Source organism: Mustelus asterias, chromosome 1 (assembly GCF_964213995.1).
Source record: "Mustelus asterias chromosome 1, sMusAst1.hap1.1, whole genome shotgun sequence".
NCBI lineage: Eukaryota > Metazoa > Chordata > Chondrichthyes > Carcharhiniformes > Triakidae > Mustelus > Mustelus asterias.
The window spans coordinates 125,804,912-125,824,140 of NC_135801.1; the positions used below are offsets into that span (position 1 = coordinate 125,804,912).

A 19,229-nucleotide genomic window follows, 5' to 3' on the forward strand; every position below is an offset into this window, starting at 1 on the left:
AATTGGCCAGGTTAAAAAAATTGCTCCTTAGAGTCCTGGGATGCGTAGGTTAGAGGGATTAGTGGGTAAAATATGTGGAGGTAGGGCCTGGGTGGGATTGTGGTCAGTGCAGACTCGATGGGCCGAATGGCCTCCTTCTGCACTGCAGGGTTTCTATGATTTCTATGATTCAGTGTCCTCTGAGCCTGCAACACCCCAGTAATTGTGAATCTGATGTGTTGTCCAGCGTCAGTGAAGAGGGTATCCTGTCAAGTGGGTGATACGCCAGTGTACAGCTGCTAATGACATGCCACAGAGGTCTGCACTTATGAGGGCATAGGTCTGTGATAATCTGTCTATGGAGTCACAGTCTCCTTTGGCTCTCAGTGAGCTCCAGCTAGCTTCACCTTTGCCGTAGATCTTGAGCTCAGGGTAATGTCTCCTTCCTCTTGTCCCTCTCTTCTGACCTCCTGATGCCTGGTGTTCTGCCCTTTTCATTCAGGCTACTGTTCCTCATCTCCAACAGCCTTCATTTCTGAGGATGCAGCAGCCATTTCCATCTACAGTCTTCCTGGTCCTCAGGTGAAATTCAGCCAACCTTGTCCTCTATTTTGATATCCATATGATGCCAGATGGCTGAAAACCCTCGAAACTGGCAAAGTTCTTAATAAAGACTCCTCCTGTGATCTGAGATGTGCTGCTGTCACTTTAATGTTAAAGGGGTAAAGTCTTTAACCTATGAAAACCATCAACACCATTTTAAACCTTTCTGGCATTGATGGCTGGCCCCCAACATGGTAATCGTCTGCCTGTGACTGGTCTGAGGCAGATAACTGCCAAAAGCCAGCTACTCCAGGAAGATGTCAAAAGATTGCAGAGTTGGGATTTTAACAAGTCCTTAATTACTTTAATTGGACTGTTTAGAAGAGTGCATAAGTTCAGAGGCCCACTTCTCCCACCTCGCACCAACCACTGCCCTCTTCAACCTTCCACTAAAACCAGCGATGCTGGAAATGAAGGCAAGATGTCTGGCCACACAACGTCACTGTCACGTTTTAAGGCTCCCCACCTCCAAACCAGTCTGAATCAGGGTGCGGAAATCTGCCCCTCAGTCTGTTTTGTGTGTCACACTGCTGCGACTGTTGAACCAAATAATTTTATGCCTCCTCATCATTAAAGCAAAATAATGCATATGCTGGAAATCTGAAGTGAAAACAGAAAATATTGGAAAAACTCAGTAGGTCTGACAGTGTCTGTGGAGAGAGAAACAGGGTACACATTTTGAGTCCAAAATGATTCTTCTTTGGAACATAGTCTAAATGATCTGTTGTATTCTTACTGAAATCAATTTTCCAACCATTTAACAAAAGCACACCAGTATCAGTCACATTATTTATTTTTGAGCAGTAGAATGCTACAAATGTAACAACTACAAAGCAAGTGCTAAAAACAATCTTTATTCCGGAAGTAAGGATGCCTGCACGTTTGTAACAGAATTATTAAGGCTTATATTACCTGTGATTTGGAAGGCCGTATCCCCTGGGAAGGGGACAAACTACCAGCGTCCAGTACAAATCTTCGGCATTTCCGGCATCGTAGAAATCCTTCCATCAGGTGAACATCCACTGGGTTCCCATTTTTCTGCGAAAAAATTAAGATCGATTGTGGAGTAAGATATTAGAAATCATCATATAGAAACCAATTAAAATTGTTCAACCTACCCCCCCCCCCCCCCCCCCCCCCACACCCAGCCCCCAGTCATTTCCGACTTCTACAACCCCTCCCAAATGTCAGAAACTCCCTGGCCCCCACTCCCAAGATCTGACATCCACAATGCCTGTCCCCCCAACCCGCCCTTGTCTGATCCTCCACCACTCCCAATGTTCGATCCTGCAGTCAACCCCGATATCCAAACCACCACCCCCCAACACCACTCCCTGGCCCCACCTTGTCCGACACCCCTCTGCCCAAACCCCAACCCATATCTGACCTCTATTCATTCATGGGGCATGGGCATCACTGGCTGGCCAGTATTTATTGTAACAAGTCTCAGAACACCAGGTTAAAGTCCAACAGGTTTATTTGGTAGCACAAACCACAAGCTTTCGGAGCACTGCCCCTTCATCAGGTGCTTGGCGATCCTCTCCACTTGGAGCTGGCAGTGTGCGGTGTTGATGGTAGCCATGATGTGGAGATGTTGGACTGGGGTAAGCACATTCTGTGCTTACTGTGCTTACCCCAGTCCAACGCCGGCATCTCCACATCATGGCTACATTCGACACAGTAAGAAGTCTCACAACACCAGGTTAAAATCCAACAGGTTTATTTGGTAGCAAATGAAGGAGTAAATGAAGGAGCAGCATTCCGAAAGCTAGTGGCTTTTGCTACCAAATAAACCTGTTGGACTTTAACCTGGTGTTGTGAGACTTCTTACTGTGCTTATCCCAGTCTAACGTCGGCATCTCCACATCAGTATTTATTGCCCATCCCTAGTTGCCCTTGTTAAGAGGGTAGTTGAGAGCCAACCACATTGCTGTGGCTTTGGAGTCACATGTAGGCCAGACTGGGTAAGGACAGTAGATTTCCTTCCCTAAAGGACGTCAGTGAACCTGACAGATTTTTCTGACAATCGACAATGATTTCATGGTCATCAGTAGATTCTTAATTCCAGATATTTTTTATTGAATTCAAATTCCACCATCTGCTGTGGCGGGATTCAAACCCAAGTCCCCAGAACATTAGCTGAGTTTCTGGATAAATAGTCTCGTGATAATACCACTCGGCCATCGCCTCCCCACACCCTCCCATGTCTGCCCCTGCCCCCCCCCCCCCCCCCCAATCTCCCATGTCTGAACCCCTCCCCCCCATTCTCCCATGTCCACAACACCCAGTGCCCCAAATTCCATCCACTTACCTTCTCCCTGGCCTTGTTTTTTTAACAGGATCTTTGCGGCAGCTAGTGCCAGAAAAAAAAGTGGGGGGAAGGGAAGGTGGCAGTCTCCATTTCTTTTAGACTCTGAAGCTGGGCCCAGGAACCTGCGGCGCGCTGTCTTATTCTAGCCCGGCCCGAGTCAGGAAGGTCGACCAAGACAGGCAGAATTTAGTGCAAGTGGGTGCAGAATGGCAATCAGACACTGATTGCTACTCAGAGAAAGCTATGGCCAACTGTTTTTGGATCATATCGCTCAGGCTAAAATTAGAAATCCTATTTATGGTGTTGTGATGGAGGCTGGGGTATCCCAGTACCCTGTCAGAACCAGCAATTTAATAATTTCTACAAATAACCCAGATTCAGAAAGTCAATCCACATTGGTTAAATTTGCAGATATCAATCAAAAAGGAATAAACGACTAAATGGAGGCAGCTCAGAATGATTTGTGCAAAACATTCAAGAGGGCAGAACAATGGAGAATGACATTTTACACAGATAACACAGGAAGGAAAAAATAGGCAACTTACACTATTAATAGTGTTGAGATAGGCAAAGATTAAGCTGAAATCTAAGTATAAATTGTACGATAAACATGTCCAAACAATGCAAGGCAGCAGTCAATAGATTGCTAAACAACACAGCCAAAATGGTAAAATATAATTCAAGTAAGATGGAGGCCAGCTCTAGTTCCCAAGCATGTATTTATACAAAGGCAACCTATAGCTGTTGCCAGAAAGATGGCATTGGAAAGATGATTTATTGAGGTATACAGATTGTAAATCAAGTTGACAGTACGTTAAGCTGGGAGAGTGGAATAATGATTCAAGCTCACTAAAAATAAAGTTCATTTAGGACTTATCAGGACATCCTTTGTCCCACAAAAATGATTGCACATAGAATTCCAGAGAACAGCAGAGATTAAATACAGACAAATTATTTAAGAAACAACTGAATGAGCAATTACTAGGGTTTATACGCCAACAAGAAGTTGGATTTGATTTATTATTGTGACATCTATTGGGATACAGTGAAAAGTATTGTTTCTTATGTGCTATACAGACAAAACATACTATTCATAGAGTACACAGGGGAGAAAGAAAGGAGCGTGCAGAATAAAGAATTCAAGATTTCTTTGTCAATAAAATGGAGACCATCCTTTCAGCTGTCCCTGCCCTTCCTCTGAGCACATCAGGCAAAATTTTCCAAAGCTCCCCAACCACCCTACTCTTGAACTGCATCTTTCTTTAGCTTTTCCCCTATCTTCCGTTGTGCCCTCTTTGAGCTCATCCTGTCCACAAGAATTACCGACCATTCTTCATATTCCCACAAGACTGCTGACAATCTAACCCAGCCGATAAATAATATAAATAACTACCTTAAACTGCTTGTGAAATTAAAGTATTTGCATTCTTGGGAGAGTTTTTCTGAATAGCCCAATGATTCTTTATATAAAGCAGGACACAGTTTTCAAGTTGCTCTGCTGCCCAGTGAAGTGAAAACACAGTTGAAACAAGTGAACTGAGGAAAGGACTAACAAACAACAGGATTATGAGGTTTCTGGACAGAGAAGTCTCAATCAAACCAAATCAACAGCACAATGATGGAAATCTCACCGTCCTGTATAATGACCGCCACTGTCCACTGTCTACATTACAATCCCTACCACTTCAATGTGCATGCTTAGCGTGGGCAGCTACATATGTTGGACAGATGGCGTAAACCATTTGACATTATCATAAGTCAAATACAAAGACGTCACTTATAACTTATTAAGCACACAGACTATTTTGGGCAGCTCAATAAATACTTACCCTTTAATTAGTAACTTAATTTCAGACAGCGCGGTCTACAAGCAGCTTGAATGAGCCGTTGGCACTTCATTAACATGCGATCACCTTAGTGATGAGATTCTGGATTCCATTGCTAGCAATTAGGAAAGGAGGTTGTTACGGGAGATTTTCCAATTTTGTAGAAAAATGTTGATTACTTTCTTTTATACTTTTTACCATCCTCCATATATCAGTTGCAACTCATGTTGACAGCGATGCTAAAAAGAGGCTTTGGGGTCAATAAAATAGAAGTGTGGGGGAGCAGACGGATTGCACCGCCCCGCCACCCCGCAAGTAAAATTGGCATGGAGACCACCTACAACAGGTGGGTTTAACAAGATCAATGTAGGACTTCCACCCCTCCCTGGGCAGGATGTCCCGCCCTCTGGGGTTTGCCAGTTAAATAGTTAGTTAGTTTATTTATTAGTCACAAGTAAGCTTTCATTCACACTGTGATGTAGTTATTGTGAAAATCCCCTCGTCGCCACACTCCAGTACCTGTTCAGGTACACTGAGAACTTAGCATGGCCAATTCATCTAACCTGCACATCTTTGGCCTGTGGGGGGAAACCGGAGAACCCAGAGGAAACCCACGCAGACACAGGGAGAACGTACAAACTCCACACAGACAGTGACCCAAGTCGGGAATCAAACCCAGGTCCCTGGCGCTGTGAGGCAGCAGTGCTAACCAGTGCCACCATGCTGCCCACAGAGCACCCATCCTATTTTACGTGACAACCTCCCACCCCCACTGGAAACATAACTGCCAGGGCAAGTAAATTCCAGCCCTGTGTGTGTCTGTTCAAGTGAATACAAGAGCCAGAATTTCACACTTCTCAGTTTTTAGGTAAGGAATAAAGAGGAAATGAAATTGAAGGGATGGGATTCCCTCTGGGTTCCCACCTGCCCGACCACGCAGCTGGTTCTCATCCAGCCTCAATTTTTAGGCTGTTGGGAGGATCGACCTTGCATGGGGGAAGCCAAAAATTAAATTGACATAGGTCTTGGGTGGGAAGGGGGGATTAGGACGTCTCCATCAGAAGCCCCCTTGTGAAGTTAGACACCCTTAAGGTTTGGAGGCCTTCGGACCTCCCTCCCCCCTCGGCCTTTCCCCCCAGACCCCGATCACACTCTTCATCTATCCAGCCTTCCCTACTCTGGGACCCCTTAAACATACATCGGTCTCTAGTGGCAGCCTCATGGCCAGCAATTCTTAAGTAAGAAGTTTAACAACACCAGGTTAAAGTCCAACAGGTTTATTTGGTAGCAAAAGCCACACAAGCTTTCGGAGCCCCAAGCCCCTTCTTCAGGTGAGTGGGAATTCTGTTCACAAACAGGAAATATAAAGACACAAACTCAATTTACATGAATAATGGTTGGAATGCGAATACTTACAGCTAATCAAGTCTTTAAGATATAAACAATGTGAGTGGAGAGAGCATCAAGACAGGCTAAAGAGATGTGTATTGTCTCCAGACAGTGAGACTCTGCAGGTCCAGGCAAGCTGTGGGGATTACAAATAATGTGACATGAACCCAATATCCCGGTTGAGGCCGTCCTCATGTGTGCGGAACTTGGCTATCAGTTTCTGCTCAGCGACTCTGCGCCGTCGTGTGTTGTGAAGGCCGCCTTGGAGAACGCTTACCCGAATATCAGAGGCCGAATGCCTGTGACCGCTGAAGTGCTCCCCAACAGGAAGAGAACAGTCTTGCCTGGTGATTGTCGAGCGGGGTTCATTCATCCGTTGTCGCAGCATTTGCATGGTTTCCACAATGTACCATGCCTCGGGACATCCTTTCCTGCAGCGCATCAAGTAGACAACGTTGGCCGAGTTGCAAGAGTATGTACCATGTACCTGGTGTTCTCACGTGAGATGATGGCATCTGTGTCGATGATCCGGCACGTCTTGCAGAGATTGCTGTGGCAGGGTTGTGTGGTGTCGTGGTCACTGTTCTCCTGAAGGCTGGGTAGTTTGCTGCGGACAATGGCCTGTTTGAGGTTGTGCGGTTGTTTGAAGGCAAGAAGTGAGGGTGTGGGGATGGCCTTGGTGAGATGTTCGTCTTCATCAATGACATGTTGAAGGCTCCGGAGGAGATGCCGTAGCTTCTCCGCTCTGGGGAAGTACTGGACGACGAAGGGTACTCTGTCCACCGTGTCCCGTGTTTGTCTTCTGAGGAGGTCGGTGCGGTTTTTCGCTGTGGCGCGTCGGAACTGTTGGTCGATGAGTCGAGCGTTATATCCTGTTCTTATGAGGGCATCTTTCAGCGTCTGGAGGTGTCTGTTGCGATCCTCCTCATCCGAGCAGATCCTGTGTATACGGAGGGCTTGTCCATAGGGGATGGCTTCTTTAACGTGTTTAGGGTGGAAGCTGGAGAAGTGGAGCATCGTGAGGTTATCCGTGGGCTTGCGGTACAGTGAGGTGCTGAGGTGACCGTCCTTAATGGAGATCCATGTGTCCAAGAATGCAACCGATTCGGAGAGTAGTTCATGGTGAGTCTGATGGTAGGATGGAACTTGTTGATTTCATCATATAGTTGTTTCAGTGATTGTTCACCATGAGTCCAAAGAAAGAAAATGTCATCGATATATCTAGTGTATAGCATTGGTTGAAGGTCCCGTGCGGTGAAGAAGTCTTGTTCGAACCTGTGCATGAAGATGTTGGCATATTGAGGTGCAAATTTGGTCCCCATGGCTGTTCCGTGTGTCTGGAAGAAGAACTGGTTGTTGAAGGTGAAGATATTGTGGTCCAGGATGAAGCGGATGAGTTGTAAAATTGCATCTGGAAACTGGCAGTTGTCGGCGCTGAGTACTGAGGCCGTTGCAGCAATGCCATCGTCGTGGGGGATGCTGGTGTAGAGTGCCGAGACATCCATTGTGACGAAGAGCACTCCTGGTTCAACTGCTCCATGTGTGTTGAGTTTCTGTAGGAAGTCCGTAGTGTCGCGACAAAAGCTGGGGGTTCTTTGTACAATGGGTTTCAGGATGCCCTCGACATAGCCGGAGAGGTTCTCGCACAGGGTCCCATTGCCCAATACAATGGGATGGCTGGGTGTGTTTGCCTTGTGTATCTTCGGGAGGCAGTAGAGATCTCCAACACGGGGAGTACTTGGGATGAGAGCACGGAGGGTGCTCTGAAGGTCCAGGTCAAAGGTCTTGATCAGAGTGTTGAGTTGACGGGTGTGTTCTTTGGTCGGATCTGCGAGTAACTGTCTGTAGTGTTCCTCGTTGTTTAGTTGTCGGTACACTTCTTTGCAGTAATCCGTTCTGTTCAGTATGACAATGGCCCCTCCTTTGTCTGCTGGTTTGATGACAATGTTGCGGTTGGTCTTGAGAGCGCGGATGGTGTTGCGTTGTGCTTGGGTGATGTTCGGGGCTATCTTGTGAGTGCGGCTGATGAATTTGGTGTTGACACACCTCCTGATGGCTTGGGCATTCATGTCAAGTCGAGGGCAGCGGCCTTCCGGAGGAGTCCAATTCGACTCTTTCCTCTTCGGATGCACTGCGGATCTCTCTGTCGGCTGTTCCGGTTCATTGGCTGTCTCATTGTGTTCGCTGTTGGCCTCTTGGGGTTTGTGGAAGAACTCCCGCAGCCTCATTCGCCTGATGGATTCCTCTGTGTCTGCTGCGAGACTGATGGGGTCTATTTTGGTGGTGGGGCAAAAATTAAGCCCTCGGCTGAGAACTTCGATTTCATCTGGTTGAAGTGTGTAGTCCACATCATGACAGCAATTCTTCCTCAGCCCAGTGAAGCTCTTGTCCCAGGTGAGCGATGGAAATCCTGCCTGCAATCAGTTAACGCTCACTTCAGCAGGAATTGGCTGTGGGGCACCTGGAGTCAGTGGGGATGTGTCTCTCGCCTACTCTTCTGATGGTGGGAAGCAAGACCTCCCCCTCCCCATTAAACGTCATTTAGAAAAAGCCTTCCAGGTGCATGCCGGTTTGTAATTAAGGCACTATCCCAATCCAAATATCTCAAAAACCTTCCTGGGACATTCTGCCAGGGTTGCTCTCCTCAAAAGAAGTCAGTTAGGAAAGGGGAAAACATTTTTAACTAACTCATTTCCTAACACCAAGGAGTTATCAAAGCCCAAATCTTTTTCTCTTCCCCTACTATCCAAGTAGGTTCCCAAGCTGTATCATATGGATGTGAGCTAGATGAACCCATCCTGATCTTAAATGCCCAATGGTAAGCAGTTCCAGTATTGCCTGATGATCTCTTTGATTCAGTCATCCCTTTATTTTCCCATCCATGTATGAGATGTGAGCATCTTTGACAAGGGCAGCAAGTACTGTCTATCCCCAACTGCCCTCGAGAAGATAGTGCTGATTCACTTTTTCACAACATCCACAGAACTGTTTGACCCAGCAACAGTGAAGAAATAGTTCCAAGTCAGGATGGTATGCAGCATGGAGGGAAACTTGCAGGTGGTGATGCTACCCTTTGCCTTTCTGGGTGGTAGAGGTCACAAGTTTGGAAGGTGCTGTCAAAGCAGCCTTAGCAAGTTGCTGCAATGTAGATTGTACACACTGCTGCCACTGGACATCGGTGCTGGAGCAAGTGAATATTTAGGATAGTGGATGAAATAACAATCAAGCGGATTGCTTTGCCTTGGATTGTGTTGGGCATTCTGAGCGTTGTTGAAGCAGCAATATTCCAGGCAAATGGAGAGTATTCCATCACATGATTCATTTTGGTAGGACTAATTTAAATGTGGATTACAGGGTCAAAGGTAGGGTTCTGAAGACTGTGGAGGAACAGAGAGATCTTGGGGTTCATATCCACAGATCTCTAAAGGTTGCCAATCAAGTGGATAGAGCTGTGAAGAGGCCTATAGTGTGTTAGCTTTTATTAACAGGGGGTTGGAGTTTAAGAGCCGTGGGGTTATGCTGCAACTGTACAGGACCTTGGTGAGACCACATTTGGAATATTGTGTGCAGTTCTGGTCACCTCACTATAAGAAGGATGTGGAAGCGCTGGAAAGAGTGCAGAGGAGATTTACCAGGATGCTGCCTGGTTTGGAGGGTAGGTCTTTTGAGGAAAGGTTGAGGGAGCTAGGGCTGTTCTCTCTGGAGTGGAGGAGGCTGAGAGGAGACTTAGTAGAGGTTTATAAAATGATGAAGGGGATAGATAGTGTGAACGTTCAAAGACTATTTCCTCGGGTGGATGGAGCTATGACAAGGGGGCATAACTATAGGGTTCATGGTGGGAGATATAGGAAGGATATCAGAGGTAGGTTCTTTATGCAGAGAGTGGTTGGGGTGTGGAATGGACTGCCTGCAGTGATAGTGGAGTCAGACACTTTAGGAACATTTAAGCGGTTATTGGATAGGCACATGGAGCACACCAGGATGATAGGGAGTGGGATAGCTTGATCTTGGTTTCAGATAAAGCTCGGCACAACATCGTGGGCCGAAGGGCCTGTTCAGTGCTGTACTGTTCTATGTTCTATGACTGACTTGTAGGCCTTGGGGAGTCAGGAAGCAAGTTACTCACCACAAAATTCCTGACTTCTGAACTGCTCTGTATTCAAGATATTTATATGGCTGGTCCAGTTCAGTTTCTTGTTAATGGTTATGCCCGGGATGTTGATAGTGGGGGAGTCAACAATGGTGAAGGCATCAAATATCAAAGTTTCTCTCTTGTTGAAAATAGTCATTGTCTAGAACTTGTGTGACATGAATGTTTCTTGCCACTTGTCAGCCCAAGCTTGAATGTTGTCAGAATCTTACAGGCACAAATTGCTTCATTATCTGAGGAATTGCAAATGGTGCTGAATTTTGTGCAATCTTCAGTGAACTTCGCCATTCCGACCTCCTGTTGGGAGAGAAGATGATTGATGAAGCAGCTGAAGATGGTTGGACCTGGACATGGCCATAAGGAACACCACCAGCAACGCTCTGGCCTCCAACAACCATCATCTCAGGAAGGACATACTGGCACTGGAGCGGGTCCAGCGGAGATTCACACGGATGATCCCAGGAATGGTAGGCCTGACATACGATGAACGTCTGAGGATCGTGGGATTATATTCATTGGAGTTTAGGAGGTTGAGGGGAGATCTGATAGAAACTTACAAGATAATGAACGGCTTAGATAGGATGGACGTAGGGAAGTTGTTTCCATTAACAGGGGAGACTAGGACGCGGGGGCACAGCCTTAGAATAAAAGGGAGTCACTTTAGAACAGAGATGAGGAGAAATTTCTTCAGCCAGAGAGTGGTGGGTCTGTGGAATTCATTGCCACAGAGGGCTGTGGAGGCCGAGACGTTGAGCGTCTTCAAGACAGAAATTGATAAATTCTTGATTTCTCGAGGAATTAAGGGCTATGGGGAGAGAGCGGGTAAATGGAGTTGAAATCAACCATGATTGAATGGTGGAGTGGACTCGATGGGCCGAATGGCCTTACTTCCGCTCCTATGTCTTATGGTCTTATCCTTTGTGCTAGCTATGACTTCAGAGTTCTCCCCAATTCCCACTGACTCCAGTTTTGCAATAGTCCTTGGTGTCACACTCAGTCTAGTGCTGTCTTGATGTCAAGGGCAGTTAAGCACATCTCCCCATTAGAATTCAACCATCATCATTAAATGATGCTTTGCATCCATCTTCATGGTCGAAGACATAAAAAGAATTCTGGAAGTCCAATGAGAATGAGAAACTTAAGGAAGTAATTAGTAAAGAAATTATACTGAAACATTTATCAGGGCTAAAAGCTGTCAAATTCCAGTAATCTAATGGCCTATTTCCTTAGGGTTTAAAAAAAGGCAGTTGGAGATATTGGTTTTGGTTTTTAATTTTACAGAATTCACTGGATTCCAGAGCAGTTCCTGTGCACTAGGCAATCGCAAAAGTAACCTCACTGCTTAAAAAAAATGAGGGAGAAAAGACCAGTCAGCATGATATCTGTCGTAGAAAAAATGTCAGAACCAATTTTTAGGGATGTGAAAACAAGGAGCTTGTAAAATCATAATAGGTTGGACAGAGTCAACATGGATTTATAAAGGAGAAATCTGTAAACTTTTTTAAGATCGTAACAGCAGGATAGATAAGGGGAAACCAGTGCAGAATGTATTTGGATTGTCAAAGCACATTCAATCAGATGCTACACAAGAGGTTAGAACACCAAATTTAGGAACATGGGATTTAGGGCAATAAATTAACCAATTCTGAGCATTAGGGATAAGCAGGTCATTTTGAGGTCAGCATGGTGTAACTAGAGGGGTACTGCAATGCCTGGACCTCAGCTATTTACCATCTCTATCAATGGCTTAAGTGAAGTACCAAATACAACATATCCAAGATTTTTTTTTATTCATGTGCAGGATATGGGCTTTGCTAGCTCGGCCAGCATTCATTGCCCATCGCCAATTGCCCTTGAGAGATGGTGGTTAGCTGCCTTCTTGAACTGCTGCAGTCCATGTGGCAAAAGTATTCCCACAGTGCTGTAAGGGAGGGAGGGAGTTCCAGTTTGCTGAAAATGCAAAGTTTGGTGGGAAGGTAGGCTGTGAGGAAGGCACAAGGAGGTTGCAAAATGATTGAGACAGGTCAAGTGATTGGGCAAGAACATTTTGGATTGTTGGATAGGTAGGTACATTATTCTATTCCTATATATTTTTTGTTCAAGCATTTCCCTTCCCTTCAACATTTTTGTTTGATCCTCTTATCCAATTTCTGTCTATGATTTCTCCTCAGAATTCCTCAGATGATTGCCATATGAGAGTTCTCAAACTCCACTTCCTAAAAACATGTTTTAAAAACCTTCTTTCATCGGAAGCATTTCACTTAACAGCTTGCATTCCACAATCCAGTCCAGATTTTACTAATGACACTTTTAAACAAAGCTTCTGCTCACTTTGAACAGAGAGTCCATTCCAAGTTTTTTCACCAACCCCTTAGGATTTATTTTGACTGCTGTTTAAATGGCCACAATTTTTTTAACTTCCACTTCCCAGGTTCTTATCAAAATTACTTCAAACATTTTAGCTACCTCTGAAGATCTGCTGTCTCACTTTACATTTAGTTAAATGCAACTGCCCCTTTAACTCAAGAAACCTTTGTTTACTCGTCCTTGATTTCTCCTGACCAATATCTCGGTCTCTATTCTCTTAACTCCAGTTATCTGAAACCTTTTCTCTGGCCCAGTTCCCTGGTTATCTGGACTGTATCTTGTTTCTTAGGAAGTCTGCATCTTTGCAACTCCCTGGTCCTGTCCAGCTTCTCCTAGCTGAGTTGAGAAAGCTGTTCACTCCTCTGTGACCTGTCTCCAACTGCCCTAGCTTCCAGTTAATACTAACAGAGAAAGCTTTCTCCCCTCTGGGAAGTGGGCCTCCTGTTGTTCAGCAACACCACAGCTACTATTTATTCTTCATGCCTCTCTAAGCACAACAGAATCTCAGTTAGAACTGAAACTAACCCTCACACATACAAACACTTTTGTCCACCATGAATCTAAATATAGTTTCCTTCCAGGCACAGAAACATTACTTTAAACCTACCTAAAACTATACATGATTTTCAATGTTTACCAATATAAGTATAAATCCCTTAAAACTGCCTTTGGTTTCCTATCACTCTTCTTCACTGTCAGATGTTGGTGCGTAGACTTGGATTATGACAAAATCATGAAAGATAAAGTAAGAGCAGCAATAAATGAAAAACAGTAAAACCAAAGGTCCAGGTGAAATAGTCACCAAACAAATTAAAAGTTTAGAAGACTTTGGAATAGACAAACTGACTCTCATCTTTAATGTAGTTTACGACATGGGAGAAATCCCAGAAGATTTAAGTAAATCAATATTTATTGCACTCCCTAAGAGCCCGCAGCAACTGAATGTGAACTCCACAGCACTTTTAGTATAATGAGTCACATTACTAAAACCTTCTTTAAGTACTGATGATTAGGGCCACGAGCAAGATAAAGCTAGAAATATCTCTTTAATGTGGTTTTATAGTCGATAGAGGAATGCTACCTTTATGGTACTTATGCTGTCTGAAAGAATCTTAAATATATATATATATATATATAAAATATAGACAGTTTAAGCCTATGCTCTCTAAGGTTTAGAAGAATATGTAGATCGAACTGAGGTATACAAGATGATAAAGGGGATTGACAAAGTAGAGAGAGAGAGGATATTTCCTCTTGTGATGCAATCTAGAATAAGAGATCATAGTATTAGATTGAATAGCAGATTTAAAACAGAAATAAAGAGAAATTACTTCTCTCAAAGGGTTGTGGACATCGAGTAACTTTGAGGATATAGACAGATTTTAATTAGAAATGGGTTGGAGGGTTATGAAGAACGGGCAGGAAAGTGGAGTTGAGGCCAAAATGAGATTAGCCATGATCGTATCGAATGGTGGAGTAGGCTCGAGGGACTGAATTGCCAACTCCTAGATCTTATGTTCTTAAAAATGATGTGTTCATGCATTGTAAGACATTTGATAAAGTGAAACATGAACAACAGATGACATGTTGGAGTCTCTTGACCTTGATGCAAGGATTTTTGAATGATAATAAATCTTCATTGGGAACAAGCTGCAGCCATAAAAATTGAAAAATATCTAAGCAATTTTGTTGATTAAAAGACGGGTCAGACAGGGGTGTGTTTTGCTCCCAGGTGCGTTCAATTTGCATAGTGAAAATAGAGAGATTGAAAGCCTTCCTGAATTATTAGTTGGAGATTACAACTTCAATAGTATAACGTACGCCAATTACATTGTTCTTATTGCCGACTCTGAAGAGAAATTGCAAAAGTTAGTGAGTGAAAGTGAAAACAAAGAAAATAATACCACACAGGCAGACAAATTTTGTTATCTAGGAAATCTGCTAACATTGGATAGAAAGTGCGACCAAGAAATAAGACAAGGGATTGGCATGGCCAAAGCTGCATTTCAAAAAAATAAAAATAGATTGTCAACACAAAATTAGCTATGGAAACAAAGCTGGAATGCAATTTTGGAAGCAAATGTTGGATATTCAGTGAAGCAATGCAGAGAAGAAATTAGGTGAATAATGAAGGTATATTTACCAAGTCACACTACCAATGCAGAGGTGCTTGCAAAATCTGAGACCAAACGAAATGTGCTGACTAAGATCAGGAAGGGAGTTGGATTCTTGGGCATGTAATAAGAAATTGTGATTTAGAAAGTCTGTTGTTGATGGGAAAGATTGATGATAAAAAAAGATCAAGGTAGACAAAGAAAGAACCTCACAAACTGGATGAATATACCACCAAGTATGATCCATGCTTCCAGAGCAAAATTAACATGGAGATCCATGGTTGCCAATGCCCTCTTAGGACATGGTACCTGAAGAGAGGGAGCTCTACATTATCTGGAAATTAGAATAATCAGATCTAATTGATGTAAACAATTCTTTTTAAAGGATTTGACAAAGTAGATGCTGAGAAAATGTTTTCCCTGGCTGAGGAATCTTGAAAACAGGACTACAATCTCAGGTCTAAGGAGTTGGTCATTTAAGGCCAATATAGAGAATAATTTGTTCACTCAAAATGTCGTGAATCTTTGGAATTTTTATCCCGAGGGCCATGAATACTGAGTAATCCCGGATTGCCTGGATCCACTACAGTTTACCACCTGCTGCAACAGGTCCACAGCAGACGCCATCTCCCTGGTCCTGCGCTCAACCCTGGAACACCTACATAATAAAGACATGTCAGACTCCTATTTATTGACTGCAGCTCAGCCTTCAACACCATTATTCCTACAAAACTCATCTCCAAACTCCGTGGCCTGGGGTTCAGCTCCTTCCTCTGCGACTGGATCCTAGACTTCCTAACCCACAGACTGCAATCAGTAAGGATAGGCAATAACACCTCCTCCACAATCACCCTCAACTTCGGTGCCCCAAAAGGCTGTGTTCTCAGCCCTCTACTATACTTCGTATACACCTATGACTGTGTGGCCAAATTCCCCTCCAACTCGATTTTCAAGTTTGCTGATGACACCACTGTAGTGGGTCAGATCTCAAACAATGACGAGACAGAGTACAGGAATGAGAGAATCTGGTGAACGAGTGCGGCAATAATAATCTCTCCCTCAACGTCAACAAAACTAAGGAGATTGTCATCGACTTCAGGAAGCGTAGTGGAGAACATGCCCCTGTCTACATCAACAGGACAAAGTAGAAATGGTCAAGAGCTTCAGGTTTTTTAGGTGCCAAGATCACAAACAAGCTGTCCTGATCCCCCCATGCCGACACTACAGTTAAGAAAGCCCACCAATGCCTCCACTTTCTCAGAAGACTAAGGAAATTTGGCATGTCAGCTCTGACTCTCACCAGCTTTTACAGGTGCACCAGAGAGAGCATTCTTTCTGGTTGTATTACAGTTTGGTATGGCTCCTGCTCTGCCCAAGACCGCAAGAAACTACAAAAGGTCGTGAATGTAGCCCAAACCATCATGCAAACCAGCCTCCCCTCCATTGACTCTGTCTACATTTCTTGCTGCCTCGGCAAAGTAGCCAGTATAATCAAGGACCCCACGCAGTCTGGACATTCTTTCTTCTTTCATCGGGAAAAAGATACAAATCTCTGAGGTCACGTACCAACCGACTCAAGGACAGCTTCTTCCCTGCTGCCATCAGACTTTTGAATGGATCTACCTCGCATTAAGTTGATCTTTCTCTTCACCCTAACTATGACTGTAACACTACATTCTGCACTCTCTCATTTCCTTCTCTATGGTATGCTTTGTCCGTATAGCATGCAAAAAACAATATTTTTCACTGTATACTAATACATGTGACAATAATAAATCAAATCAAAATCAAATATATTCAAGACAGAGGCGGATAGATTTTTGGGTACTAAGAAAATTAAAGAATATAGGGTTTGTGCAGGAAGGATGGATTGGAGATAGGAGATTAACCATTTAGGATTATCCTATTTCGACATGGGGGAAAAGCATTTGTTCTACTTGCCTAACTACATCAGACCCAAGAGTTTAAGTCTGCCGATTTTCTGAACTGAGAGTTACTATATTTAGTCAAATGATGGCACAGTGGTTAGCACTGCTGCCCCACAATGCCAGTGACCCGGGCTTGATCCCAGCTTGGATCACTGTGCGTAGTCTGCACGTTGTCTGCATGGGTTTCCTCCAGGTGCTCTGGTTTCCTCCCACAGTCCAAAAGATGTGCTGGTTAGGTGCATTGGCCTTGCTAATTTCTCCCTTGGTGTACCCAAACAGGTGCCGGAATGTGGCAACTAGGGGATTTTCACAATAACTTCATTGCAATGTTAATGTAAGCCTGCTTGTGACACTAATAAATAATCCACAATTTTAAAACTTTAAATGTTCCAAAAGTAACTCTGGTTCTGCCATTCAATTGATGAGGCAGGCATGCACAGTTGAATAGCCCAGCCAGCGAAAGAAAAGTTTGCTACCAACATTGTGAAGCATCACAATAAACGGTACAGCTGGCTTCTGCCACTCTTATGATCTCTTAGACGTCTCTGCCTCTCTCTTCTGGCACCTCCTGATTTTGAAAGTCAAATTTACATCACTGGATACTTTATGCATGCAACTCAGCATCACCACTCAATAACTGATTGTAAGGCTACTTTGCTTTTGTTAATTAATATATGCAAAGTCCACTTCAATGTCATTAATGTTACTCTCAATCATCAGAGACAGCAGGGCAACAACTTATTTATTTAATCAGACATTTTGTGCTTAGTATCACAAACCACTTCCATTAGTTTGTCAGTCCCTGCATCTTGGAGTGCTTCTTTATATGCTCAATATTTGGTTATGTTTGGAGCCCAGCAGTCAAACAAAACCACATGCATACTAAAGCTAGCTGCAAAAAAAACCTGCTGCTGTAACAAAAGTGGTCTCCTTAGAAAAAAAGATTTTTTTAAAAATCAGACACACGGTGTCTCTAGTGCTTTTCTGAATAAGCCTTGAAGAAAAATCTAACAAAGAGCTCCTTGCTATGTTTCTACAAACTCCTGTGATGTTCAATCAGGAACAAAGAAAAGCAAATACAATTACATAATCCTATCAAATAGCCACAATATTTACAAAACAAAGGTGCAAAAATATAAACTAAAAGGGGAAACAAAGAAAGCATGAATCCTTCAAAAATATAAAACATTAAATTGTTTGAAGGCAGAGTACAATTGCTGTTAAGATCCTATTTTGGAAACATGGGTGTTAAACAGGGCTCCTGTGTAATTGTAACAATCATTACATATTTCTCACAAAACAATTGAGTCCCCTGATATTATTGTTCATTGTTTCCTAATTATTCCCATCTATATCTTTATTGGATGCTGAGGCTGATAGATCTACACACACCAAAGGCCACAGCACTGAATGGGCCATTTGCTAAACAAACTTCAACTGTTCCACTTGGGTCTCCTGATAAGAACATCCCATCATTTTAGTTTCAGATGTTCACGGCTTCCTCACAGCAGTTTGTATCTATTTAATATCTTTACGATGGTTACAAGTATCCCTAAGGAGAGAGGCAGATGCTGAGCAGTATCAGGTTGTTGACAGAGGTGTGTGTTAATGAGACTGCCTGGCTGGAGAGGAGTGCAGTCCAGGATGGGGCAGGAGGCTGCTCCCCACCTCAGGCACTGTGACTGGAACCCAGACACTGAGCGAGTCCCGCAGCAACTTTATATCCAATGTAACTTACATTTAAATAGCGCCTCAGCCGGAGTGAATCATTGCGGATCTGTTGTGGGTTTGACACTGGGGCAATGGGGAGCAGGCAGGTGAGCTTCCCCACTCCCCGGGACAAGCTGATGTATTCACTCCGCTCCCGCTGCCGCACACACCCCGCTAAAGGCCGCCATCCGAGCCCCGGCCTCTCCTCACCAAGCTGTCCCTTTCCGAGCGCCAACCGCGCCGCTAGAGGCCCCGGAGCAGCTTCCGGCAGGAGCCCGGGACACCGCCAGCCCGGTACCCGGTCCCAGTCCCGACCCACATCCCGCACTGACACAACCCGACAGCCCCCAAACCGCCCACAGCTACTCCTCCCTCAGCCCCACACCCCCACATAGCCCCTCCCTCACATTCCTCCTCCCTCCCTTCACCGACTTCTCTCCCTCTTCACCTTCCCTCTCCCCAAACCCTCGCACCCTCTTTTCATTTCCCACTATTCCCCCTCCCCCCCTCTGTATTCCCCCTCCCCCCCTCCGTATTCCCCCTCCCCCCCTCCGTGTTCCCCCTCCCCCCCTCCGTGTTCCCCCTCCCCCCTCCGTGTTCCCCCTCCCCCCCTCCGTGTTCCCCCTCCCCCCCTCCGTGTTCCCCCTCCCCCCCTCCGTGTTCCCCCTCCCCCCCTCCGTGTTCCCCCTCCCCCCCTCCGTGTTCCCCCTCCGTGTTCCCCCTCCCCCCCCTCCGTGTTCCCCCTCCCCCCCCTCCGTGTTCCCCCTCCCCCCCCTCCGTGTTCCCCCTCCGCCCCCTCCGTGTTCCCCCTCCCCCCCTCCGTGTTCCCCCTCCCCCCCTCCGTGTTCCCCC

The 19,229-nt window shown here is 44.9% G+C and overlaps 1 protein-coding gene across 3 annotated transcripts in view; it reads right to left on the minus strand.

Moving 5' to 3' along the window:
- Positions 1–18,705, minus strand: part of rnf180a (ring finger protein 180a) — a 131,038-nt gene extending 112,333 nt beyond the window's left edge. The window contains exons 1-2 of one of the 3 annotated variants that reach the window (XM_078218232.1): positions 18,406–18,705; positions 1,495–1,620 (exon numbers count right to left, since the gene is read on the minus strand). In XM_078218232.1, the coding sequence (XP_078074358.1) occupies positions 1,495–1,590 (96 nt within the window). In that variant the 5' untranslated portion in view covers positions 1,591–1,620; positions 18,406–18,705. Of the gene's footprint in view, positions 1–1,494; positions 1,621–2,893; positions 3,064–18,405 lie in introns of those variants that run through there. The other 2 variants (XM_078218251.1, XM_078218242.1) reach the window with 2 other exon arrangements.
- Between the last annotated feature and the right edge of the window lie 524 nt (positions 18,706–19,229).